This window comes from Fundulus heteroclitus, chromosome 15, assembly GCF_011125445.2.
Source record: "Fundulus heteroclitus isolate FHET01 chromosome 15, MU-UCD_Fhet_4.1, whole genome shotgun sequence".
Classification (NCBI taxonomy): Eukaryota; Metazoa; Chordata; class Actinopteri; order Cyprinodontiformes; family Fundulidae; genus Fundulus; species Fundulus heteroclitus.
The window spans coordinates 13,535,038-13,562,590 of NC_046375.1; the positions used below are offsets into that span (position 1 = coordinate 13,535,038).

General features: G+C 40.7%; 1 protein-coding gene and 1 non-coding gene across 2 annotated transcripts; one reads left to right on the forward strand and one right to left on the reverse strand.

Annotated features, from left to right (window-relative positions):
• On the reverse strand, positions 1-27,278 carry kcnh5a (potassium voltage-gated channel, subfamily H (eag-related), member 5a). Its single transcript, XM_012867299.3, has 12 exons — positions 27,133-27,278; positions 25,650-25,773; positions 24,149-24,255; positions 23,906-24,034; positions 21,857-21,972; positions 21,370-21,762; positions 20,182-20,274; positions 18,345-18,774; positions 10,174-10,373; positions 7,537-7,789; positions 4,282-4,478; positions 1-2,076 (listed from the first exon to the last, which is right to left on the reverse strand). Exons 1-12 carry the CDS (start codon positions 27,203-27,205, stop codon positions 976-978), a joined length of 3,216 nt encoding a protein of 1,071 aa, XP_012722753.2. The 5' UTR covers positions 27,206-27,278; the 3' UTR covers positions 1-975.
• On the forward strand, positions 10,924-11,006 carry trnal-uaa. The gene has a single exon. It is a non-coding gene; the product is annotated as a tRNA-Leu (tRNA).
• Positions 27,279-27,553: the final 275 nt, after the last annotated feature.

The window sequence follows — 27,553 nt, forward strand, 5'->3', positions numbered from 1 at the left end:
AACTATCGATATCGATCAATATTTCTATTTTATCAATATGCTTTTTTTTTCTACATCGTCCAGCCCTACGATAACTGCAACCTACCGTTTAGCAGCTGAGGAACTGCTAAACGCACTGAAAAAGGTGAGCGCACCTGTTAGACTGTAACCCCCTCTACAGACTGGCTACAAAACTCCCACACTTTTGCAGCCACAGCTGCATTGTTACCCACTCAGATTGATCCAAGACCAGGACCAGACCGATGCGAGGCCGTTTTACAAGAGCACTGCTGAATTGACGGTCGTGACAGCAACACTAGCAATGGCTCCGTGCTGTTCATGAGCCGGCCCAGAGTGTTCTGGGGAGGTTTGCACACCGTCTTAAATGAATAAAGCAAGCAAATATGTCCTAACGAGAAAACGATTTCTCTATTGCACACTGATGCTGTCGTCATTCCTGTAACCGACACTGAAGATGCTCCTTCGTACCAGTATCAGGGTTTGTAAACATGCAAATCTGAGCAGCTGACTGAACAGGAGCTGCAGTCCTAAGCATCTCAGAGAAAAATGACAAGATTGCCATCTATCAAACACTAAAAACAAAAATCATTTTCTACAAAAGAAGCTAGTTTTCAGATCATGTCCAGTTTAACTAGATAATATCAAGCACCACCTGAGCATCCTTTACCAAAAACACCTTCTCTGAAGTAACATGCATAAAAGGTGCAGATTTGATTACGTGTTGCTTTACAATGCATGAGATATTGTCATTTCCAGCCACAAGCTGTGTTTTCACTTGCTTTTCTCGCTTTTGTTCAGTATTTGTTTCTGGCACGACACTGCCGTTAAAAGTGCATACAATATTGCAAGATAAATCCCTGGGTTTTGATGCATAGGTTACATAAAGCAATATCAGCATGCAGTCAAGTTTCTAATGCTTAAAAAATGTCTTGCCGCCCTGCAGGACGTGCAGAGCTGCTGAGCGCACTAGTGGAGTCACAAAGATTCCTCCTCCGCTTTGGGGGCTACGACTCTTGAGGCCATGACCATGTCGTGGCTCTTTATTCTCGCCTTGGAAGAAGTCGGGGGTAGCGAGAGTCTCCGTTTGGACGTCAGCAGCCGGAGGACCTCGCTCACCTGCGACTCGAGGAGCGACAGCCGGCTGCTCAGTTTCCTGATGTCCCCTTTCAGCTCCAGCTTGGCGTCGTGCAGCGTCGTCTGGAGCAGGGATTGTTCAGACGCCGGCTGCAGGAAGGAGTGCCTCAGGGACACCTCGGTGTAAACCCCTAGGCTGTGCTCAAAGGGACTTCTGTCCATCGGGCTCTTTTCCATCGGGCTCCGCTCAAAGGAGCTCCTGGAGTCCCCGGCTCGGTCGATGCGCAGGTCGCTCTTTGTGATGCCGCTGTCGCAGGAGTCGGTTTTGTGCAGGACGCTCGTTTCCTCGCCGCCGTCTCCTGCTGCGCCGCCACCCTCGGCGCTCCCCGTCTGTCCCCTGTCCTCCGATTCCTGGATCTTTTCGGAAGCCGCCCGATCCTCGGGGGCCTGCGGCGCTTTCGGCGACTCCTCTGCTTCCTGCGTGTCCTTCTCCTGCTCGACGACAGGAAGCGCTGGTTCGGCTGACACGGCGCTTTTAAACCTCGCCCACCCTCGCCCCCCTCTGCCGCCGCCTCCGCCGGCGCCTCTCTCTGCACCCGCGCCACCACCCTGGGCGGGTTTTAAGCTCCTCTGACTGGGCCTCAGCTCCATGGTAACTTCAGCACGTCCCTGCTCTGCCTTTTCAGAGTTACTGCACTCTTGCTGAGGAGCAGCCGCGCCGCTCCCTCTGCTGCCACTCCCCGCCGCCGGGCTGGGCAGGGCGCCGTGCTCGCGCTGCTGATCGCAGGCGACCGAGTCGGCGCGGTGCTGACGCTGCGGCTCCATCTGGACGCAGTTCTGCTCGGAGTGAGCTTGCGTCTCTCCCGCCGCTTGAGAGTCTCTCTGCTGTCTGAACCTCTGGAACAACTTGCGAACAGGGTGATCGTCGGGGATGGAGAGAGCCACCTCGCTCCTCTGCCGCTCCTGCTCTCTCTTCACGTCAGCGATCTTCCTGAAGATCACCTGGAGGGCAGAAATGAAAGCACTTAAACATTTATAGTAACACAAAGTTACACAATTAGGACAACAAGAGCTAGAAATATAGCCCGAAAGTTATTAAGTATCTTACTATGTTTTTTGTGTTATTAAATCAACGCATATTACATAATTCTACAAAAAAAAGATTAATTACTAAAGTTTTTATATACTCTTTGTCGCAAAATACCTCAATGCTCAACCAGAATTGATAGAAAGCATCTGTGAGCATCAACTTTCAATGTGTTGAAAGAGATGCTCAATTCAATCTAAGCCTGGACTTTGACTAGGCCATTCTATCACATCAAAATACTTTGATCTAAACCAGGCCATCGTTGCTCTTGGTTGCATGTTTGGAGTCGTCCTGCTAGATGGAGAGCCTCTGCCTCAGGCTAAAGTCTTTCATATCCCCTAACAGCTTTCCCCAGTAAACATCCCCTGTACTTCATCATCATCATCATCATCATCATCATCATCATCATCATCATCATCATCATCATCATCATTTCTAAGCAGCTTCTCTGCCCCTGCTGAAGAAGAGCATCCCCACAGCATGACGCTGCCACCACCTTGTCTCACTGTCTCACTGCACTGCTGTGTTCCTTTATTTTTATAATGTTTTCTGATTAATCTTCTAATGTAAGGGGAGATAACTACAAATGCATACTCTACATTTTAGGTTTTTATTTGTAAAACTATGGAAAACCATATTAATTTCCTCCCACTTTGTCATTAAGCTTTAAACACAGTGAAACACGTTAAAATTTGTTGTCATAACCTGAAAATCTATAATATAAACGTTTATATATATATTATAAGTTTATTAAACAATATAGATAAGGAGCAACATTAAGGAGCTACTTTTTAAAGGCAAGATACGTTTATTTATAAAGCACTTTTCAGTAACAAGTGCGATTCAGAACCTGAATCCTATTACTTTTTCAGTTTACTTGCACAATTTGTAGTACTTGAAATAGTTGCTTTAAAAAAAACAATCATAGGTCGAAAGTACCATGATTTATTTAACAATTATTTTTTTATAAGAAACCTTTTTATGCATCCTTTTAAACAAATTAGGACAGGTCTATGGGTTATTTAAAACATGTTCATCAGATAATGAGATTTCACCTCTTTTGAGCTCCTTTAACAATTAGCTGTTTTTAGGACACATGTTGTTTGTCGCAGCCAACAACCAAACATTGGAAACGGCTTGTTTTTCAGACACCAACATAACATTTATTCATTACCAAAAAGCACCTGGATGTTTTTTTTTTTTAAGAAGTGCTCAGACTGTTTATAGAAGCAGTAGAGACCCATATGGAAGTAGAAAAATGTGGAAAAAGGGAATCTTGCGTAATAGGTCCCCTTTTAAAATGCGATCGTAAACAAAGTAACAATCTGCAGCAAACTTTTGTTTTTTTTCTGCCAAAAAAAGTTGAGGCAAAATGCAGAAAGTGCGATTAAGTCTAATTAACTTCCTGTAGTAAGAAAAAACAGTATAAAGACAAATCACCGAATATTAAATAACTGAGATTTTTAAAAATGATTTATTTCAATGAAATACTTATTTCAAATCTGCTCTTGGTTACTTGTTTCCACTGAGCACCCTGTACTGTTTTATCATTGAGTAAAGGATCTAAATTATTTGCACTCCACTTCCTGTTTCTATTTATTATTCATGCAACATCTCAGGTTTTTTTCCTGAAATCAGCAAGTTTTTGTATCGTCACAAACAAACTAAATACTTGATAATAAATCTGTAGAATATTATCGAAGACTGATGAATCTTTAAACATGCAGCTCATTGTTTATATTCAGAGCTTCTTTGTTTCATTTCTGATTCGATTAAGTGTGACTATTAAAGCACTCTGTGAATGCTGATTATTTGTCCGTTTTTGGCTCTTCATAAAACACTCACATTATATATTTATGACTATTGAATTTGTTCAAAACAAATTCACACTTTAAATGCGTTTTCTGCCTCAGTAATGTTTTCCATGTGAGTCCTGGATCGACTTTGAAGGTAGTAGCAATGAATAATTTATGAGCTGTTGGTCAAACAATATAACGTTACAGGAAAATATGAGCAATTTGCCCTAAAAAAATCTGAAAGCAAAACATCTTAGGGTCTTAGTAGGATCAATACTGCGTGAGCGGTCTGATAAAAACAGCGCTTCCAGTGTCGTTTCTTACCCTTTTCCGTAGGTTACAGGTCAGGATGAGGTTGCGAGAGAAGGAGTTGGCGAACGCGGTGTAGAAGTCCAGCACCCTCATTAGCGCTTCTCTCCTGATGACGTGCAGGTCGCAGTAGGTCAGCGCTCGCACGTTCGCGCAGGCTCGAGCCGGCGTGGTCTCCTTCCAGAAGACGTCTCCGAACACATCCCCTTTGCCTGGAGGGATCCAGACGTCATCAGTTTATGAACAAAAAAAGACACAATGTGCTTGATTTAAAAGCCTTGCTTGATTTTTTTCCTCCCCCTTTTCTCACAGATTACTTATGTAGCACCTTCCAAAAGTCGTTACACCTCTTAAACTTTCCACCTTTTATCACGTTACAACTACAAAAATGTTTGTATTTAGCTGTGTCCCATTGATTTGTTGAAGAAAATGTAACATGACTTTATAGTTATTTTATAAATATGCATTTGTACTCAGCTCCCTTTCCTTCTACACTGCTAATTACCTATTATAGTGACATAAATGGCATGGGGGGCGGCTTATTTTCTGTAGAGAAAACAAGCTGTTTTGGCAGGGACCCATTTTGGTTTCAAGGGTCCTAAGTGAGAGTTTTTTTTTTTGTCTTGGAAGGGTCACCAAGGGTCAAAGCAGTGTTTGTTTATTATACAACATGCAAAGCTTTCACTATCTCACACAGGACTGCTTAGTCCCTCATCTGAAACTAGGAATTTCATGACCGTCCGCTTAAACTAACAGGGAAAAATCAGGGAAGCGGTCAAGAGCCCGATGGTGACTCTGGAGGAGCTGCAGAGACCCACAGCTCAGGTGGGAGACTCTGCTGACGGGAAAACTGTTATTCAAGCACTTCACAAATCTGGCCTAAGCATGGCAAGACGACAGCCGCTGTTAAGAGAAAGCTGTAATAAAATCTAAAGTTTGCCACATGCCAGACAGCGGACAACGCGATTTCAACTCATGGCGTCTGACTGAGCACGAGATGTTAGTCTCTAGATTAGCCGAGCTGGTACGTAACCCTAAAACGCTCGCCGCCACTATCAGAGCAAAAATGTGGTGACAGAAGGCGATGGGATTCACTTTTTTAGATTTCCATGCTGTTTTCCTTCCACTTCTTTCCAATAGAATTAATTGAAGATTGTATAATGGAGAAAATGATGGGAAGATCAGTGGATGTATAACTAAACTTTTCTACGGCACAAGCTGAATTAAAAGTGGCTATTTACTGTTGCGAATACGACACGAGAAAACCGATGTTTAAGTTTTATGCACACTGCTCAAAAAATTAAAGAATTTTTTTTTTTAAATCAGTTTCATATCAAGTCCGTTAAACTTCTAGGATACTCATCTGGTCGGTTCAGTGGTAGAGGAGTTGCTAATCAGCGTCGGAGCAACAATAAGCGACCCAAATACAGGACTAGCTTTGCAGTTGGAAGGCCGCAGACTTTTTTCCCCGAGCCCTTCTTGTGTTTTTCTGACTGTTTTTCAGTAGTTTTGCATTTGACCAGGATCTGCGTCACTACTGGTAGCATGAGGCGATACCGGGACCTTGTAGAGGTTCCACGTGCAGCCCAACTCCTCCACGATGGCGTATGAATATTGCCAAAAGGTTTGCTGTGTCTCCCGGCACAGTCTCAAGGGCATGGAGGAGATTCCAGGACACAGGGACATTCCTTAATGAAGCTGGTAAGGCAGGACACACGAAAGTCAAGCCAGACACAGTGCTGCGTGTAAAAAGATGTAGTCATAAAAACCTGAAACCTGGTGCAGGCAGGAGCAAGCTGGAGATCTGGCAGTGAAGAAAGCTGGCTTACTCACTGCGGAGGTGATAAGCAGGATGGGTAAAGGGACTTGGGAGGTCAGAGCAGAGACGGGCAGACAGATCCAAGGAGCCAGGCAAGAGTCGTTAGTCATTAGAAACAATCGACGTAGAGGTACAGAAATGATAAGCTTAGTATATGTCCGATGAGGGCAAGGCAGGTAAATCCAAAAACATGATGAAGGTCATGACTGGTGTGAACTTGGTTGCAGAGCAGCGGGGAGCCAGGCTCAGAGGTGCGGCCTATAAGGCTTCACTAACATGGAGAATGGGAGGAGTGGCAGGTTGAAGACAGCAGACAGGCCAGATCAGCACAGGGCCCGTATCTTTTTGCAAGGAAGAACAGGATAAGTAACCAGTGCCCTACAAAGTGACCTTCAGATGGCCACTGGTGTGAAAGTCTCTGACTAAACCCTTGGAAGGGTGGCCTAAGGGCTCGACGTCCTCTAGCTGGCCCTGGAGGATGCAGGAATTGATACCACTGATTGGCCACCATGCTCCCCTGACCTAAGTCCAACATCTCATGTCATGTTTAGGACCATCTGAGGCCACCAGGATGCACCTCAGCCTGTCCAGGAGCTCAGTGATGCCCTGTTTAGGACCTGGTAGGAGATACACCAGGACACCATCTAATATGGAGCATGCCCTGATGTTGTTAGGTATGCACACAAGCATGTGTGGGGTCCGTACAAACTACCTAGTGCAGGGGCCTGCAACGTTCACAGTCTAAAGAGCCATTTTGCCTGCAGTCCACTTGAATTAAACTCGTTCAGAGCCGCAAATGTTGCCTGGCCTTTTGAAAAAAGTTATAATTTCAAGATCTACTTTAGGAAACATATTTTCATCGTTAAAGAAACGCCCTTTTATGTCTATTTTGAGGTTTTAAAAAAAAGAGGATGGACGGGATGTTGATATTTGTGGATAATGATGTAAAAAAAAATCGTAGTTTCCAACATAATGAATTATGCGCTTTTGGCACCATTCTGTTGTGAAAATTAAAAGCAATTATTCCAAGAAAAAACTGCTAAAACCTGCATTTATTATCATTATTACATTTAGATACCACAATAAAAATATAATTTGTAGCCAAAGTTATTAAGAGCCACTGTGGAAGGTCCAAAGAGCCACAGGTTGCAGACCCCTGACCTAGTGCCATTTAGAGTCGCTGTAAGGACACTTCAGTAAATATGACCAGCCTGTCACATCAGTTTTTCAGTTTCACCTTCTCTGTGAGTTTAGATTAAGCCCTCCATGGATTGAACATTTTCATCAAGTGATGTGGCGTCCTACGGTTCCTAAAACATTACCCATTCCGTGTCAGTATGAATATCCAGCTTGATTTTCTCAATTTAGATTTGATGTGTTTTCAAGGTGTTCCATTAATTTTTTGACGTATGTTAACAAAGGACCCTGGAGGGAGTTTGTCAGTGAAGTACCGAGTATTGCGATGACCTCCTCATCTTGGATGACTTCAAGCGAGCCGGAGACAACAAAGCAGAGGGTGTCGAGGCTTTCTCCGATGTGGAAGATGAGGTCCCCGGGCGCGCAGTGCGTGGTCTGAAACTCCACAGCGAGGGAGCGCAAACAGCCGTCGCTCGCCAGACGAAACGCTGGATGGTCATTGAACACCTGCCTGTTGAGGTGCACGCAGATGTCTGCCCGCATGTCTTTGGGACAGATGGAGAGAACCTTTGGGGCAGATGGAGAGACGGAGAAGGTCAGATCTGGCATTAAAGAGCGTATTGTTAAAATTAAACTAAACGTTTAAAAGTTGCAGACTGGTCCAAGCTGAATCCTTTAAGTTTCTCGTAAGTGGGATTATCTAATAAGAGTCAATATCTTACCTATAATAGATTGCACTCTCAGTAACATCACAATAATGAAACAAAACATTCTGGTTAAATCAGACCCAGAACCAAATCAGACTAAACATTTGTTTGGTCCCAAGGCAACATTTTACTGAATTGGCAGCGAGCAATCGCTGCAATTGGGAAATCACCACACTTATCACCGAACAGAAAGGCTTTTTATTCCATTAAATCCTTTCATAAGTTCTCTTAACCCTTGATGTTTATTGGGATTGCTGTTAAACTAAAGAAAAAAAGCCTGTAGTGTATTAATGATAAGTATTTTAAAATAGCCTTTAGTATTACTTCTTGAAATGGGTGAAAATTAGACAGAGAACCATTTTACTTGGCTACCACAAACACATAAATTCATACTTTTAATAAAGGCAAGTTTGCAAATTTCAATTGCAAGTTCAAAGCCAATTAAATTTTCTCAATGAAAAACCAGCAACCAGCCAGTGACAAGCATTATTTAAATGATCCAATAACAAATTTGTTTGATGGGTTAGACCAGGGGTGTCAAACATACGGCCTGAACAATTTAGTCCAGCCCTGTGTGTGGCTAAATACATTATCATTGTTAAAAAAAAAAATATATATATATATATATATTTTTTTTTTTCAGTGTCCTTTCTGGCTATGTGGCAATAAGAATAGTTGTCTTAATGCCAAAAAGAGCTCATCAGATTTGACTTTCACAAGTGGAGCAGTACAGCTTTTCACATAGTGCTCCGCTTGATTTATGAATGTGAATAGTTTTATTATGATTCATGCTGGGAATATCTTAAATGATATGGACACTACAATGGGAAAGTAGGAGAGGAAAGGAAGAACAAGAAGAAAAACAGAAAAGGTGAAAGAAAGAGGAGATAAAAGGAAGAGAATGATATAAAAACAATTATTGGAAAAAAAACATGTACTTCGTTTAATTGAAAATATGCAGTTCCCATATTGTCCACGAGGGGCGCTGTTTTAATTAGCAGATTAAGCTTCAGGTGTGGAAAAACTTAAATAATTTCTTAATTTTTATCTGTTTGATGTATTTTGTCATGCAGGACAGTGTTTTTAAGTTCTAAAAAATGTGAATAAATGTTTTTCAACATTGTACAATCACTGTGATTAGTTCTTATGCATAATGTACAAGTAAATGTTTAATTGAGTAAAAGTATTGTTGAAATTGCACATACTTTTCTTAAAAACGCTGAGGTTATTCATAATATATTGTGTAAAAGTGAAATTCATTTAATATAAAAATCAATAACAAGTCCACTTTAATTAGTTCTATTTAATCTTGCAATGAGTTTACTCGTGTGGCCATCTTGAGATCAGATTAAGCTTAATGCGGCCCCTAAACCAAAATGAGTTTGACACCCCTGGGTTAGACCCAGAAACACGTTCTGTCTGTTCTTCACTGGAACGTAAATATATTGACTGTTTATGATGATGTTGCTGTAAAATACCTCAATCATAATGCTTGTAAATAAACCAGCTGGCAATATTTAGGATCGCTCTCTGTCTTATTTGCTGGTTGGAGACTAACACCTTTGGGAAACCTTGCTGTAAGCTGCCTCTATCTTTTATGAGATGGACTTGATACGTAGAAATATACGTCTATTAACAAACGTTATCAGATTTCATACAATCTTGCCTCTGTCGGACTGAACCAAGGCAGCAAAGAAGCATCCTTAACTTAATGTAAACTACTCCTGTCGGGGTGTTCCAGGCAAAGAATCCAAGGACGTGATAGTGCAGTACGCCCTTATTGACTAAAGCTGAATCATTTAAAAAACATCTTTCAGATCTCAACACACATAAGATCAATTTTTAGAGCCGCTGGATATTAAAGTCCAAACAAATGCACCTAGTTCTGTTTTTTGTAAACAAAAGCATTTCCCCCCTGGTTACAAATTCCAGATGATGCATATTTAATCTTATACGGACTACTGTAATAGTACTTTGATGATTAACACAGTCCTTAAGAGATAAGTGCAAACCTTTTAAGCAAAATAGATTTTTTTTATACTAATAAAAAAACGTACGGCTACATTATGTGTGAGTCCCAGCAAAGAAGATGATGCCAACAGTTTGTATTGATTCTTTCAGTTTCTTGAAGATGACTCAGCTTCGAATAGAGTTACCTGACGAAGATTAGTTTGTTGATGCTTGTTTTTGTCACTTAAAGGCAAACGTTGCCTCTACCGCTGCTGTAAGTGCCGGTGTGGGTACCTTGTCCGTGTCGATGCCTTTAGACATGGCCCAGGTGGAGACGATGAAGTCCATGACCCGCTCGCTCAGACCTTTGGGAACCTGATAAAGCTTGAGGAAGTCACGCACGTTGTTGAGCATCTCGTGGTATCGGTTGGTGTTGGTGTACATCTGCTGGAAGATGGTGGTCACGTTCCCAAAGATGGTCGCATACAGCAGCGCTAGATAAGGCAAAAAAGTCAGGAAATCGGGTCAAAAAGACACTGTGCTAACAGAGCAAACATTTAATTAACTTACCAAAATAAGAAGGAAGAATGTGTTTTATTTATAAAAAGACATAACAGGAATTCAATGCATTGCTTCAATGACAACAATATGCAATTATAAACATTTTAACAGCGTGTGCATGACTAAGACTATAATTATTAATGCACCAGTCGGATATTGATTTCTAATTACCTTTTATTTAAATTGCATGCTGAAAAATCATTCATACTTTTCATGATAATTAGCGGCCAAATCTTCATTAGCATTACAACAACCAAACCTTTCGTTCACCTCCCATTCAGAAGAAACATGTTAAACATGTTGATAAACTTTTAACATAAAGCTGTCTAGGTCTGAGTCATTTTTAGGAAGGTAGTTACATTTCAAGGATTGCTAAGCATAAAAAGTTCTTGAAATGGACACGAAAATCCTAATTACGGCGAAATCATCAAATTATTTCCACAATCTCCCTCTCTGTGAGTTAGAACTCCAGGTACTCTGTGCACCAGGATGGCCGAGTGGTTAAGGCGTTGGACTTAAGATCCAATGGACATATGTCTGCGTGGGTTCGAACCCCACTCCTGGTATATTGCATGTCAGGGGTCACAAATACAGTACCTGTGGGCACCAGGTAGCTGCTAAGGACCACATGTGGTGCCCGCAAGTCTGTTCTACAACTAGCACAACTGTCCACAGAGCTGCATCTTAGTCAGTTGTGCTACTTCTGTAATTGCATTTATATAGATTTAAAAATGACAATATCTTTTTAAAAAAAGAGCATTGCAAAATATGTTTATTGGTTAGCATTGACTTTTCAAGTTCAAAGGTCAGTACTGGTAGCCCTTCGAGTGACACAGTACCGATGAAGTAGCTCTTAAGGCCCGTTACACTACACTTTTTTTTAACAGAGCCGAGACCAGTCTGAGCTTGGATCAGTTAACCAAGCCAAGACGACCGTTTACACACCACACTATCCCGGTTCCTTGGTTGCTCCTCGCCTCCTAGTGACGTTCTGCGGTACTGCTGCTTTCTGGGATTGAAGGCGGAAGCAGCAAAACAAAACAGCGGCGCCCGTAACATTCAGGATGTTATGGTTAGACAGAGTCGGCTTTTGGGACGTGGATAAGACAAACGAACGTCTAATGAGGATTTACAGACGCAGGAAACAACAACAGACACTGAGGTCCATCACACTGCTAAGCAGAATAATCTCGGGAAATCGTGTGGCACGGCAAGGAAGCTAGTATTACTATGAATGTCTGAAATTTGTCTGAATGGAGTGTGAATCGGGAGGTGCAGCCAGACACGGCTGAAAAAACACGGACAGTCAGATGACTGTAAGCGGATGACGCAGTCTGCTCATGTGCTCTTTATCAGATAACCGGGCCAGAAAAAAAAAAAAAACAGTCCAAGACCTACTCAGGAAAAGGTCTGCAGTTAGCGCGGTCCAGTTCAGTCTGCTGACCGTTTACACACAAGAGTTATCTCGGTTACTGAGCTCGGACTGGTCTCGGCTCGGTTAAAAAAGTGTAGTGTAAACGGGCCTTTAGTTTCAAAAAGGTTGGTGACTCCTGTTGTATATGATGGATGGTGGTTAGAGCAGAGCCCACCCAGCTTGCTTTAAAAGCTGCTCACTGCTCCCTAGGGGTCGCCTTAAATGTGGAAGACAAAATGTGTTGGAATGTGTAAGGATTTTGTGCGTCTAATTGTTTTAGTTCTAATACCACAAATTTTAAAACAAGTTAACCACAAACATAAACACGATGAGGGGTGGATTAAGTCTTTATGATTTAATTTCCACTCGCCGTTGGTTCAGTCAGAGCGCCGCGCTGCTGTGACCTCAAAGAGTCAGTCAGTGTATCTCATATCGTGACGTTTTTACCCACTCAAGGAGAAAACTTTCCACTCATCACAGCAGGAGCACAGAGGTTAGGACGCATATCTAACGTGATGGCTCATTGTCCACTTCCCTCCCTGCAGCCCGCAGGCAACTCTCCCTCTCTCCGCAATCGTTTTCTCGCGGTTAATTATCGTATCCGTAGCAGGAACTTTATCAGCTGCAACTGAAGCTGACACGGCATTGTTACTGAGGGGGTCTCGATCCGACCGGGCCACCATCAGAGTAATGGGTGTTTACTTTGGGGATGCACAGACCTCGCAGCGTGGCTGTCACTTTCTGAGCACTCACTGGGTTTGTTTGCGTCACTTTTCATGCTGTTTTCCACGAGCCGTTTAAAGGTTAAAGGTACGGCGATGTTGCTCAATCAGTGGACGGTGAAAGGAAAGCGTGCAGCATGCTGACACAAGTTTATGTTAATATTTAAAGAATTACAACACCACTGCTTTTTGAGTAGATATCTTAATGATATACAGAATATATGTGCCTTTTATTTTAGTAGATAGATAGATAGATAGATAGATAGATAGATAGATAGATAGATAGATAGATAGATAGATAGATAGATAGATAGATAGATAGATAGATAGATAGATAGATAGATAGATAGATAGATAGATAGATAATATTTCTCAAATATAGAAGAAACACTACTGTAATATATTTTAGGCAAGCTGAAGTAAAACAATGTAATCCAATCAGATATAAATATAAAAAAAAAACGAAACATGTTATATAGAATAAAATAAAATGTCTGTAAAAATGTATCATATCAATACTAAGCACTGAACAGTGGAATTATTGTATTTTTTGGTGTATTTTTGCCTGACCTCCAAATGGCTCAGCAAAGAGTAAACAAACACTGGAACAATGCAGCTTGTGAAAAGATAAGACTCACTTTAGCTGTCTGGTAGATTTATTGGCTAAAACATTTCTGTTCTTCATCCAGTAGGGTAACTAAATAACTCGAGGTGGGCAGGCAGTAGGCAGAAATTGTACTCAAGTAAGAGTGCATGGAGGAACTGTAACTAGTTTAAACCTGCTCCTATTGCTGCCTCCCAACCAGCAGATCCAGATAATTAGTTCATCTCCTCAGACTTTCTACGTTGTATTTTTGCAGAGTCCGTGAATGTGAATGTCAACCTTACAGTTTCCCTCGGTGACAATTTGAGCAGCAGCTATTCTTCTGTCCCTGCCTGCTAAACTTAGCATATCATGTGTTCCTAATTTGCACCTGAAGGGACTGCTTAGAGAGCTGTTTTTCTTATTTCACCGCAGAAACGGACGTCACAAACGACACACGAACTTCATTGTCTTGTTTTCCAGCTTAAACGACTTGGCAGCTTAATATGAATTTACCAGATTGTTCATTTCTAACTATAAGGACAAGAGAAATTAGAATTAAAAAACACTGAAGAACACTATAACTTTATTGCTGACGAGCAGAGCAGCTGTAAATGGGGTTTGTGGACATAAATGTGGATGCTTGTAAAGCTGAGAATAATGTCACTCCATTTCTGTAAAAAAAAAAAAAAAGGAAATCTTTATTCTTATTGTTTCATAAGAAGAGAAATGCGTCTTATAGATCAGTGTACAGGCTGAGTTGGACAGCAGTGGTGTTACGCAACAGTACAGTAAACGGTCCGTGATGTACCGCATCCTTTTTTATAAATAACCGATCGAGGGCAATTCCGTTAGGATTCTGTTGTCTCTCTTTTTTTTTTTTTTATCACAGCAGACTTAGAAAACAAAATCTGATTTATTCCTTCGTTTGTAAATAGGATGTGTTTGAAAAACATTCAACACAGAGACAATGGTTTTGTTTGAAATGGAGGAACCTTCAGACAGACAGGCTGTGATGGGCGCTGAACATGTCACTTCTTATCATCAACAACAATGACTCCAAAAAACTCAACTGTGCTTTAAGGCTGCAGTGAAAGAGGAGACCGCCCTAATTCATTTCATGGAAATAAGATCTATTGGGATTTTATAGATAGTTTTTGTAAAGTTTATGTAACCATATATATATATTTTTTAATTATTCTTACAGTTTTACAGATTTGAGTGTCCATGGGCAAGGTGACTTCAAGTGCAGATGAACATATTTAGCTTAAAAAACAAATCTGAGCAAACATTTTATGCAACCAATGCATAGTTTTCTATAAGATGATGGTAAGAATACATGCAACACTTTCTGTCCAACATATTCGACATATGCTGCAAACCTGGCAGCTGTTACGTAGCCAGCAGGACTGCAGAGAGCACGCTGCCATGTGCAAGAGAGTGTGTCCAGACTGTTTAATCTCTTTTTAAGATTCTGCTCACTCATTATGAATGGGTGAATGAATGAATGGGATAAAATCTGCATCAAAGAACGTACGGTTACAACCAGACGTTTACGTGCAACCATCAGCAGAATAATTTTGGCTTTAACAGTTGAACCATTTTACGAGCTTTTTTTTATTAAGACTTTTTAACTTTATCTTTAATTCTATTTTAGTGAATTTCTCCAATGTGAGATCAAAAAAGCCTATCTTATCTTATCTTATCTTTTCTTATCTTATTTTCCTATATTTTAACCATGTAAAGCACTTTCCATTGTCTTTGTACTGAAATGTGCTATGCAAATAAATTTGCATTGCCTTGCCTGTTGTTTGAATTTGGTGTGCATTTTATTTAAACAAGAAAGGGTCAAAATTTACAGGGTGGCCAACATTTTTGGGGACACTAGAGGTCAACACAACAATCAACTTTACTTGAACATAAATCCACCCACAGTCACATGCCTACTGCTGGATTTTTAAGTCAGGTCCGCTCGATGGAAATTCCTTTGTCTTCTTTTTTTCTTCCACTAAAAGCTTTGTGAAATTATTTTTTTTTTGTAAATAAATGACGGATTTCCTCTCGGTGTCGTCATTCTCTCCTCTCTTGTTGTTGTTGTCTGACTCTTCTGTTTGCATCTACATATGACATTCGCTTCCGTGCATCTAAGCTGCCAGGAATAAGAAATTCCTTTATTGTCCCAAAACGGGGAAATTCAGGGGAAAAGAAAAGGTAGTTCTTCAGCAACAGAGAATGAGCTTATCAGAAAGGCTAAAGTAAATGCATACCTATTACACAATTACTCAAAATATGGCATACGCAGGTAGAAAAATATGAAATATACAAATTAGAAAGCGGAAAAACAGCGTAGAAGGGTTAGGGTAAATGGCCCTCCTAATGAGCTTATCCAGCCGCTTCCTCTCAGCTACAGATAAGCTGCTGCTCCAACAGACCACAGAAGATGGCTTGACCATAAACAGATCATAGAAGAAGGTCTTCAGGAGCGTCCCTTGCACTCCAAAAGACCTCAGCCTCCTCAGCAGGTAAATCTGTTCCGACCCTTCCTCTAAAGAGCATCACTGTTGTGACTCCAGTCCAGTTTATGGTTCAGGTCACTGATCTCTATTTATTCACTGGATTGCTGATACGCCGTCGGTAGTACACATCGCTGTGGAGCCACCAGCCGCCATATTGGTACTCCCTATTTTCCTCCAGTAACTAGGGAATATGTACACTACAGCATCGAACAACGATGATTTTCTCATGTTCAGGGTGGCTTAAGACTTTTCAAATGTCAAATGCCATATACTTTTATGTATATGGCATATATCTGTGTATATATATATATATATATATATATATAATAACATTTATAAATATATAAATAACAATATAAAAACATATACAGTATATACATATATGTGTATATATATATATATATATATATATATATATATACATACGTATATATATACATACATATATATACATATATACATACACATATATATACATATATACACACACATATATATATACATATATATACATATATACACATATATATATATATATATATATATATATATATATATATATATATATATATATATATATATATATACACAGATATATATATAAAATATAAATAACATGCAAAATATTTCAGCACATCATTTCCTAGTACTTGATAGTGTCAGTACATCCACTGACTGTAAAATTACCTGTGAAACGTTTTCCCACAGCCAGAAAACTACTTGTTGTTGCAACCAAATCCTATGGGGTTCTGCGAGAGTAGGGAGTAGCAAGATGGCGGCCAGTGTTCGGCCAAATCAGCAATCCAGTGAATAAATAGAGATCAGTGGTTCAGGTGAACACCGAGGTACTTATAGGAGTCCACTATCTCAACATCAGTTCTCTTCACATCACGTGTGTCAGTGAGGTGGGTCTGTGCCTGCGAAAGCCCACAGGCTTTGATTGACGGGCATGATGAATTCATCTGACTGGCTGAAAAATGACACAAAAAGTGCTGAAGTGCCACGGCGACAGAGACCTGCGCCCTGAGGAGAATCTTTAGGTAACCAATTAGAGACCAGAATGAAGTCATTGGGCCGGCGCTCCTCATCATTAAAACATATGTAGTTAGGCTTATACGCAAAAAAATAACCCCCTTTTAACCCCAAAATGGAATGGGAACGCTGGAAAATCAAACTTCAAACACATTTTATGAGAGAACAGATGCAAAAAAAATACTTTTTGTATTGTATTTTATGATTACTGCATCTAAAAAATTTTTCCTGCGATTTTGATGGCGGTTGCGCCCCCTAAGCTGCCACTGTTACAGTGTGAACTATACATACAAATTCCTACAAACATCTAGTGAGTAATTAATCAACATGTTATAGAGAAGCCACTATTTTTGTAGGCATAAATATGCTTTTGACATCATTTATGCTGGATATCGGAACTTAATTCTTGACAAAATAGCCTTTAAATTAGTTAGTTTCCAACCACAGACCTGACTTTTTAAGCTGGTGCCTGTCTCCGGCATTCAATGGGCGAGAGGCTGGGGTACACCCTGGACAGGTCGCCAGTCTATCATAGGGCAACGCCTAGTCCACATATTTTGAACAAATCTGAGACTGAGTCTTTGGAAATGCCATCCAGGAAGCATCCAAAACCCGTTTGAATCAGTGTTTAGGATCACGGCTGGAACACCCACTTATATGCAGATTTCTACAGATTTCAAGCCTGGTGTTGGCAGCATCATGTTGTGGGACAGTTTCACTGCAAGCTGCACTGCTATACTGTACAAAGACGCTGGAACACATTTTGGTGTTGGCCAAAAAATAAAAAAAGACTAACGTAAACGACTGCTTTTTGCTTAAAGTGCTATCTAACCAAATAACAATGAATTTCTATACATATTTTGTGCTTCTGTGCTTTTTTTTGTCTCTTTTTTGTGTCTCTGCTCTGTCTTCTCTAACCCCCAGTCGGTCGAGGCAGATGACCGTTCACACTGAGCCTGGTTCTGCTGGAGGTTTTCCTCTCCACTGTCGCTTCATGCATGCTCCGTATGAGGGATTGCTGCAAAGCCATCAACAATGCAGACGACTGTCCACTGTGGCTCTACGCTCTTTCAGGAGGAGTGAATGCTGCTTGTGGAGACTTAATGCAATCTATTGGGTTTCCTTAGATTTGAAACTTTTTGACCAATCTGTATAATTTGATTTCATTTGACTTTGTAAAGTGCTTTGAGATTAAATGTATCATGAATTGCCGCTATATAAATAAGATTGAATTAAATTGAATATTGGAGCCTGTATACTTTGTTTGTTTATATATATATATATACATATATATATATATATATATATATATATATATATATATATATAATATAATTCTCTGATAAGTTTAAACGATTTGTTTCTCTCAGCTGATGCTTTATAGCTTCACGATGTTATATCATCCTTTACTGCCTTGATGTTGTCTCAGTATCCAGCTCTATTTACAGTCGTTCAGATCAGGCTACAGTGGCGATGACACTACGAGATCATTGCATAATAGCAGAACTATTTGACCTGACTTAGTTCCACTTCAGCTGACGCGTAACATCCCGCCACGATGTATATGAAGGGGTAGAGTATATTCCAGAGGAATTTCTGGAAACTTTGAAGCAAACTGTGAATAAATGAGTACTTACAGCCCACCATCATCATAGCCACGGAGAAAATCTTCTCCCCATCCGTTGTTGGAGCAATGTTGCCAAACCCAATGGTGGTGAGACTCGTCATGGTGAAATAGAGGGAGGAAACGTATAGGGTGTCCTTGCCGGGGCCACCTTCCCACCGGCCTGTCCCACTGGCGTTATACCGGTAAGGCTTTCCGATGCTCAGAGCGAGCTGGTAGAGCCAGCTGTCCGTCTTGATGCTGTTGGTGGTCTCGTCGATGACCTCGTAATCCCCGATGCTGTACCAGATGCAGGCGAGCCAGTGGGCCACCAGGCCGAAGACACACACCAGGAGGACCAGGACGGCCGCCCCGTATTCCAGGTAGTGGTCCAGCTTCCGAGCCACTCGGCCCAAACGCAGCAGGCGGATCACCTTCAGGGAGCTGAAGAGGCTGCTGAGACCCTGCAGGACAAAAACAAACAGATCGAGGATTGTAACATACAGTTTGATCTGTTCGGGAGAGAAAAAAATGATTGCACTGAATTGAATCCAAATTTTTAGTACAAGGTAGATTGAACTTTGTGCCTTATTTTCCCCTGATATATCAGTAAATACAAGCTGCTGAATTATTTAAAAAAGACACTAGAAACAGAATCTTTGAACACAACAGACATACACTTTGTAATCAGGTATTGTAAATGAGTGATCAAGTAGAAACCTAATATGACTTCTAGCAAACCGGGACCAACAGACGTTAAGGAGGCCACCTGGTGAATGCACGCCCAATATTGACCTTTCTGTTAGCTCCGCTTGAGCGTCCATCAACGCTTGTTGTGCTTCTTTCATACAGGTTGCCAACATAAACGGCTGAGCCACTCATCTGTCCCTGCTGCCTCATCCGTCTCATATTGTGTCTCTAAATGGCACATGGGTGTCTCAGGGCTTAAAGCGAGCCGAAGGATCTGTACAATGAGGAAGGCCAATCGGTTTGAGTTCCACAAAGAAAAGGTTTAAATGTCCACAGATGATTGTATATGTTTTAGATATTTTTCTTCGGTTTAACTTTTTGCGCATCGTTGATAACATTTTAACAAAGGGTTAGGGTTAGGACTACAGCATTAAAAATAGGCCAGGATGTGAATGATTAGTGCAAGGTGGACCGGTTTTCTAGAGTGCATCTTGAATGCGGTGTACTCCCCATTGTGTACCGTGGATGGGTGCATGCATTAATTAAAGCTACGCTGTAAAATACGGTGGTTTGTTATCATGGTAGGGTTCCTTGAAGGGGAACAAGGAAGATGAGAAAAAAGCCACTCAGAGAACATGATACTGCATCAACTTCAAGCTTCACATTTTTAAAAGAGTATCTCACAGGGAGTGGTACAAACACAAAGAGAATTATGATTTTGTTGACATTAACTGATATATATATGGACAGAGCACTGGGTGGAGTTAGATTTACAACCTCTGCATTGCCTGCATTTGCACAGAAAACCTCTTTATTTGCACCTTCTCACCTGGTAACGTACGGTTCAGTTTTTGAGGATAGATGGTTCTTTTTAACAGATATTCCAATATTGAATTCAGAGGGTGTGTTTTTATGTGATTATCTTTAGATTATTTTTAAAATGACCAATCAAATGATAAACATGTCAAACGTAAGGTCTAAAGATGTTGACGTTTTTCACATATATATTGCTGCAACAGGAAATTTGGTAATGTCTTTATTCATTTGTAAAAAAGAAAAAGAAAAAAAGAACGTCTATGAATTTCATAAATGTAAGCCAACTATAACGGTAGCCACTGTTAATTCGCTGTTAATTAAAAAAATATGTTTCGCAGGACAGGTTTTTTGGAAGAAGGGCTTACTGGGAGGACGGAGTCCTCTGCCCGAGTGGAGTTCCTGTGGAAATTGGAGAAGTCACGGAGATGACTTGCTGGGGAGGCATGCGTGGTGACATCCTACAACAGACAACAAAACAACAAATTATTTAGGGTTTATATGTGGTGTAAAATATCCCTGACAAAGCTGACATGGAAAGAACAACCATCAATCAATCTTAAAGCAACATCACCAAACAACTGCAACAGTTATTTTCATTTGATTTAAAAAAATTGTTATACTGTAAAGTTAAAAATATATATTTTTTTTATTCTTAACATATTTTTTCTGAAAGGCTTCTTTGTAAAACTTTGTCTTAAAGCGCCACGGTTTTACGCTGCAAATCTATCCATCCATCCATCCATCCATCCATCCATCCATCAATCCATCCATCCATTTTCTAACACGTCTGTCCCTTGTGGGGTCGCGAGGGGTGCTGGTGTCTATCTCCAGCTGTCAATGGGCGAGAGGCGTGGTACACCCTGGACAGGTCTCCAGTCTATGGCAGTACGCTGCAAATATTTTAGAAAATTTTTGAACAGTGCACCTAAAGGGACCTTAGAGAGAAATAAAAAAAATTAACTTTCTGGCGTACACCTGATACTTTCTCATGCATCTGTTGCGAATGAGAAAGTAACTGGTGCACCGCAGAAAATATCTGGTGAACATGAGAAAGTTTAATTTTTTTTTTCCTTATTTCCCTTCAATTACCCTTTAGGGGTTAAGTAATATATATTTGTGTGTGTGTTAAAAAAAAAAGTATTTGCAGTGTAAAAGCCAACCTTTTAAGATTTCCACATTGTTGTGGAAACACGACAAATAAAAGTTATTTAAAATAATGAAATGCTCCAAGCAGGAAATGTAACCTGAAATGACCCTTTAACTCTGAAAGTTTAATATGGCTACGTGAAACGCAGTAAATGCTGCTATAAAAAGGTGGCTACTGTACTTCTGACAGTCGTTGCTAGAAGTGTCTCCACAGTGACTTGTAAAAAAAAATTAAATAAAGGAATTGGACAAAATACATTGCAATTACGGTTAGCCGGGCTACCAAGAACAAAACTTTTGTAAATGATTTTAGGATTTGAGTCGGGATTCAACATTATTCTCCGATATGAGTTCTGACTGAAGGAAAACCGAACGCAACACGACTCACAGAGGAAAACTGACGTTACCTCGTCTACGTTTTCAAAGGCGTTGATGATGTCGTAAGGCAGACAGGACAGCAGGTCGATGACGAACCACGTCTTCAGGTAATTCATCCGAATCAGCCTGGCGTCCGAGATGACTTCTCCAGCCGGGCCCACGAAGGTTGTGTGGAAGTTGAGCACGATGTCGACAAGGAAGATGACGTCGACCACGCTGTCCACCACCAGCCAGGCCAGGTTGTTGTGCTTGGTCCTGAAGGACACGTTGTAGGGAACCATGATGGCAGTGTAGAAAGTGAGGATGAGGATGACCCAGTCCCATGTGGTCTTAAAGGTGCAGTAGTGGAGGATGATGTGCGGAGGGGTCTTGGGGGCCTCTTGTTTATACTGAGGGAGGATGTCCGATCCCAACTGGAGAGCCTTTTATTGAGAGGAAACACAGACTCACTTGTTAAATGTAGACATTAATTTAATGAATCTAGTTCATTACATTTCATCAAACACGTCTGCTTACCTCAGCCAGTCGGGACGGCTTGTGGCTGACCTCAGGCTTGTTCAGAGGAGCTAACTGCTGCACCAGGGTACGATTGTTGGTGAGCGCCCTTGTGAGCCTGGCAAATTTGGTCCACCCTATCGAATAAGTGTTTCATCAAGACAAAAATATAAACATGGTTTGCAAATGTATTCGTATTTGTTAAATATCTTGTCTTTTTGTAATGCTACAGCCTTAACTTTCAGGCTATTTGATTGGGATTTTATGGTATAGCTGATCATGGGGTTTGACAAAAAATGTATTTAGTTGGAGGGAACCGAAGACCCTAGAAATGCCTCCAGAACTGCAGAGTATAAATAAGCAGCAAGTACATTTTAGTTATATAACACATTTCTCAGATAAGAATATCACAAATAAGGATGTTTTGTAGTCAAAGTACAATTAATAATCATTGGCCAAACTTGAAAATCCATGTTCATGGACACTGTCTGCCCGATCTGACTGAGTCCGAGCTATTTAGCGGAGAACGTTCAAGAGTTTCAGTCTCTAGATGTGCAAAGGTGGCAGAGAAAAAAAATCCCAAAAGACATGAAAGTGTGATTAGAGCAAAAGGTGGCTCACATAGTGTTGACTCAGGGAAGCTGAACAGAAATGCATGCCACACTTTTCAGATTTATAGCTGAACCCTAGATAATTTTCCTTTAAGATTTATGAACTACTTTCTGTTTTTCTATCGCACGCAATCTTGATAAAATACATTTAATTTTGGGTTGCAACCTAAAATGATGTCTCAAAGTTTAATGGAAAAAAACTGCTACTACAATAGAACCGTGTGAAACTAATGTTTTAGAGAATAGGTAATTAAAGATGGCTTTGTTTTTGGTGCCACAGGTATAGAAGAGTGGTACATTGACACCTACTGAAAAACAAACAATAAAAAGAAAACTGCTTGAAATAAAAATAAACCACTGATCAATTAGTGAACCCAACATGCAAAGCAGACCTAGAATATAATTAAAGCATTTTATTGGAGAACAGGAGGTCCTGGTGGTCCCAGAAAGCTGGTAGATGCCCTCAGGAGGAGCTCCACAGTGCTGCCACTGACTTCCTGGTCCTGAGTGGGTGCATCTCTCCTGTCAGTGAGAGCGAGGGCGAACCCTCAGAGAAAGCTGGTCTGGCAAGATGACGTCACAAGTGGTCGGGGAAATCCCAGGCAGGTGATCCCTTTCCGATCCGTATTCAGTGCAAAGACAATCCAAGAGGCAGACAGATCCACTCCCATAGCCCAGAACGGGAAAACAGACGAGGGTCAGAACCACGGAGGCAGATTACTGACCAAACCAGAACGGAGTGGGTAAAAAGGAGTCAGAAAATCAGGAGGCAACGAGAAGCATGATTCTCAGGAGGGGAGAAGCAGAAATCCGTGAGGCAAAAATCAGGTCCTGAATAGGAGATCAGCAGCAGGCACGGGAAGAACAGTGGACATTTGCTCACACCCTGGCTTTCATGATCTGGCGGAGCGTCTGTAGCTGGAAGGAGCTTAAAAAGAAAAGCAGGTGGTGCCGGTGAGTAGCATGAGTGATACTGGCAGGCTCATTCGGGTTTGATGATTGGTTGGTGAACGTGGCAAGACAGGAATCAAATTGGCAGCTTAGTTAAAGCAATACCCAAACATCAATCACTGGCAAAATATTCGAGCTGATTTAAACCTCAGTGCAGAGAACTGTGTTCTGGGTAAAGCCGCTTGTGTTTTGGGTTATTACTGTAGAACCCGTCGACAGTATGTCCATACTGGGTCTTTTTCTTCTAGCCTGAGTGGCGCGGTTCCCCTTCAGGGACATGGCCCTTGCAGACACCCTCAGAAACCCACAGTTCACTGACCTGAACACACAACACCTGGGCAGTTCTGTGCAAAACACCAGGAGAAACACGTCTGCAAAGCCACTCATGTGGAGACAGGAGGTCTGAATGCACGTCCCTTTCTGTCTTTTATTCAACTGGCTGTGTTGCTTAAGACAAAGGCCTCATGTTTTGGTATATTGAATTCAGTAAAACCCCATTTGGCCTCACCTCTGGCTGAATCGTCTTCTATGGGCTGCTTAAACAGTGTGATGTCTCTGAAGGTGCAGAGGAAAAGCACCACTTTGTCGTTTTCATTCCTGATGGGGGCGATCTGCATGTAAAGCCATACTGGTGTTCCTGTTAGGGGAGAAAAATTCTATTAAAACAAGAACTGCTTCTTTTTTTTTTTTTTAGGATGAACAAATGTAACTTTTACTTGTGATTTCTTAAAACAAATGTGTCAACACTTACTGTTCTTTGTGTATAGAAGCACCTCGTGGAAATTAGACTCGTGGTTGTCAAAGGTTTGTCTGATTTTGTCTATGGTCTTTTTGTCAGTCAGGTCACCATACATGAAACTGCAGAAAAGGAAAGATAAGGCAATTTTAAAAAGGAGCATGACAACTTTTCCCTTAAATAATTCTGTAAATGTAAATGTTTCCACCCATTTTCTTTAACCTGTTTTATCCTTAACTAACACAGATTTGGATGGCGGGAATAAGTTGGGTCAGAACAACCATGCATGCACAAAAACCTGTCTGGGGTCCAAACATACAGTAACGCTTTTCTGCTCAGCAACAGTGCTAACAACTGCAGCCATATGAGTTCTAGAGGAGAGCACTGCAAACGCGGAACTAAAAATAAGTAACATTTTCTTGAACTTAGTGTATTTGTCCTTGATTTGAGCAGGTAAATAAGAGTATTTTGACCCCTAAAATAAGATCACTAGATACACTGCCTTCTAAATAAGATGATGGAGATGAGTTGTTCCTATTTTAAGTGCAAGTGGAATTGTATTCCATGGGCAAATGATCTTATTTACGTGCTCAAATCAAGGACAAATACACTCATTTCAAGGAAAGTCTTCTTTTATTTAGTTTCGTTTTTGCAGTGAGAAAACAAAACCTGCACTTTAACAAACTTCATGCCAAGTACAACCATTATCAGTAAAAAATATTATGTTAAATCTGTAAACTCGTTTAGGACATAAATGTGCAAAGTTTCACTTGCAATATGTTTTTTTCTTCATATGGTTTGGATCTGATCCATAATTATCACATTATGTCTATAGTTTGTTGTCTTCTCCCTGTTTGGTTCAGACTTTTACTTTTGATGATGGTATTCTTGTCAAACTCTGGTGTATTGTTTTGGACTTCCTGTCTAACTATTGTTTTTTTTTTATTATTATTTATCAATTTTACATTCTCCTGAGCCTGGTTAGTGTACAGTGACTTGGTCTTGACTCAAAGACAATCCACCTTTCATTACATCACCTAGTCACCATTTTTACCCTAAAACTACTGTGAAAGGCCTCTTTTTGGTAAATGCACTTCTATGTTGTAAACAAGAATCTGTGTTTTTTATTGAGCTATTATTTCCTAAAGTGATGAAGAATTTTTTTTTGTCTAAAGTAAAATTATAGCTCAAAACTAAAAATGTTGTTCTTTTATTTGTCCTAGAGCTGGACTAGGATCTGTAAAAAATGTGGTGGATAAAACTATAAACTTTAAGCTTAAATCAGATTATTACATCCACGCTTAGTGCTTCTGATGAATTGTATTAACTTTGAGTTGAGATATATATAAAAAATAATTAACCTGGCTTCAAAATGTCAGTTTTTGACATGTTTGTCAGGTGAACATCAACAGAGACATGACCAGCAGCTCATGGGTAAGAAAGTTATAGAAATAAAGTATAATGCATGCACTCCAGCTTGATATTCAGCTTCATTAAAGCACAGATGGCGCCTTACTTGCATGTGCTGCTCTTGTGCATGACCTCGGCTCTGTGGTAGCCGGACAGCTTGCAGAACCCATCGTTGCTGTACACAACCGGCCAGTCTAGGATTTGCGCATTCCCCAACAGGAAACTGGTTTCTGACTCAAAATGGTAGAAAATACAAATTCAGAACATCTGGATTACTTCAGATCCACCTCGCATGTCCCCGCCAACTGTTATATAAACCCTGCATATACAGTGCATGGAGTTGTAAATCATAACAGACTCCAGCTCCGACACTTCTAATTACTTGACCTGTCAGATTTAATGGAGATAAGAGGCCATCCGTGTTTACAGGAATAGTCGTCTGAAGCTTCAGTGAGCTGAAATATTTGCTGATAAAAGGTTTACGTTCCAGCCTTAATGCAAATTAAATATTGATGGCAAGCCTAAAAGTTTCCCCAGCCTTGTAACAGTGAAGGGGCAGTCTGCAGAAAGGAGAGGCCCAGTTGGCGCTAAGATGATTTCTGAGAGTTACGCTGCACAGTATCTGATGAAATCATCCAGATTTAAGACGTTGAATTAACTAATGGATTTTGCTTAAAATAAATCCACATATCCCGATGTGGTCCACGTCTCTGTTTGCAACTAATGAGAGAAACGGATACTTCACGACATTTGATCTGTGGCGAGGAGTTTTGGCAGAGCCTGCCTGTTTAATATAAAGACTCACATTCCGAGTTTCCCATGAAGACTGAGTCTGCAAAAGGAAGTTGTAACAGCAGCATCATTAAAAAAGCATTACGGTAAGACATTGCTCTACCGAGATGAACAAGCAGAGGCTGTATGGCATAAATCACATTAACCATCCCTTAAGTGGAGAGAAAGAAGCTCTCTTTTAAAAATGGCTGCAAGTTAAGCCTTTGTCAGACTGGCAAGGCATGCCTTCATGCTGTGTGTGCTTTTTTTAGTGTCTGTGGGTGTTGAACGAATAAGAGACATTAGAAAGAAAATAGCAGAGAAGGTGTACCTTGAGGCCAGTTCGTGTTTAATGGCAAAGCCTTCAGATTTTTGCTATTTTAAATCTGCTATATCAAACGTTTCTAATCCTTGTATTGACTAAATTATTATCTCTGTAAAAAAAAAAAAAAAAAAGACGCTTAAAACGTAATAAAGCGACCAGTAGATTATCCATCTAATTTCTAAGGCCTAACACTATTATAACCCGAGAGAGGCTTTATAATGCAGACACTGAGAGTTGTGATGGTTTTAGTTCCATCTTTTCATCCGGTGAGTTTAAACATCAGAGGGGGGTTACGACATTATTGATCGGAGCGCATAAAAGTCAATATGCGTTAAAATATAATGCACCGCGTAACTTTGTTTCCATAAACCCTGAAACATAACATCCCAGACACGCGTAATAATAATAATAATAATAATAAAAAAAAGAGGCGATGAAATTTAGAACAATTAAAATGACAGCACTTTTACTTCGCTTTAAGTATTAATCTCACCGCTGGAGCGCCGGACGATATTTTCCAGGAAAGTGTTCTGCGGAGCCACCAGACCCCTCTTACCCCCATGCATGATGGAGGGACCCGGGCAGAGAGTCGCTGCCGCGCAGAGGTGCTGGTGCTGGCTGGTTGCTCAGCTCGTCTCTGCAGACTGGCCGCCCGGTAGAGACTCAGACCCCGACGGTCAAGCTGGTCAGGGTAGAAAGCAGCACATCCGGTGGACAGTTTCAAAAATAAAAGCCTCACCTGCATGAAAAAAATATCTACATGATTGTATTAATCTAAAAATTATCAGGCCTGTATTATCCTGTCTCTACTCACTAATTAAGAACCACCAGCCTAAAGTTGGAAATACTCTATAGTTATGCTGCTATAGGTTTAGGCTACTGGAGGACATCCTCACTCTACTGATTTCTACTGT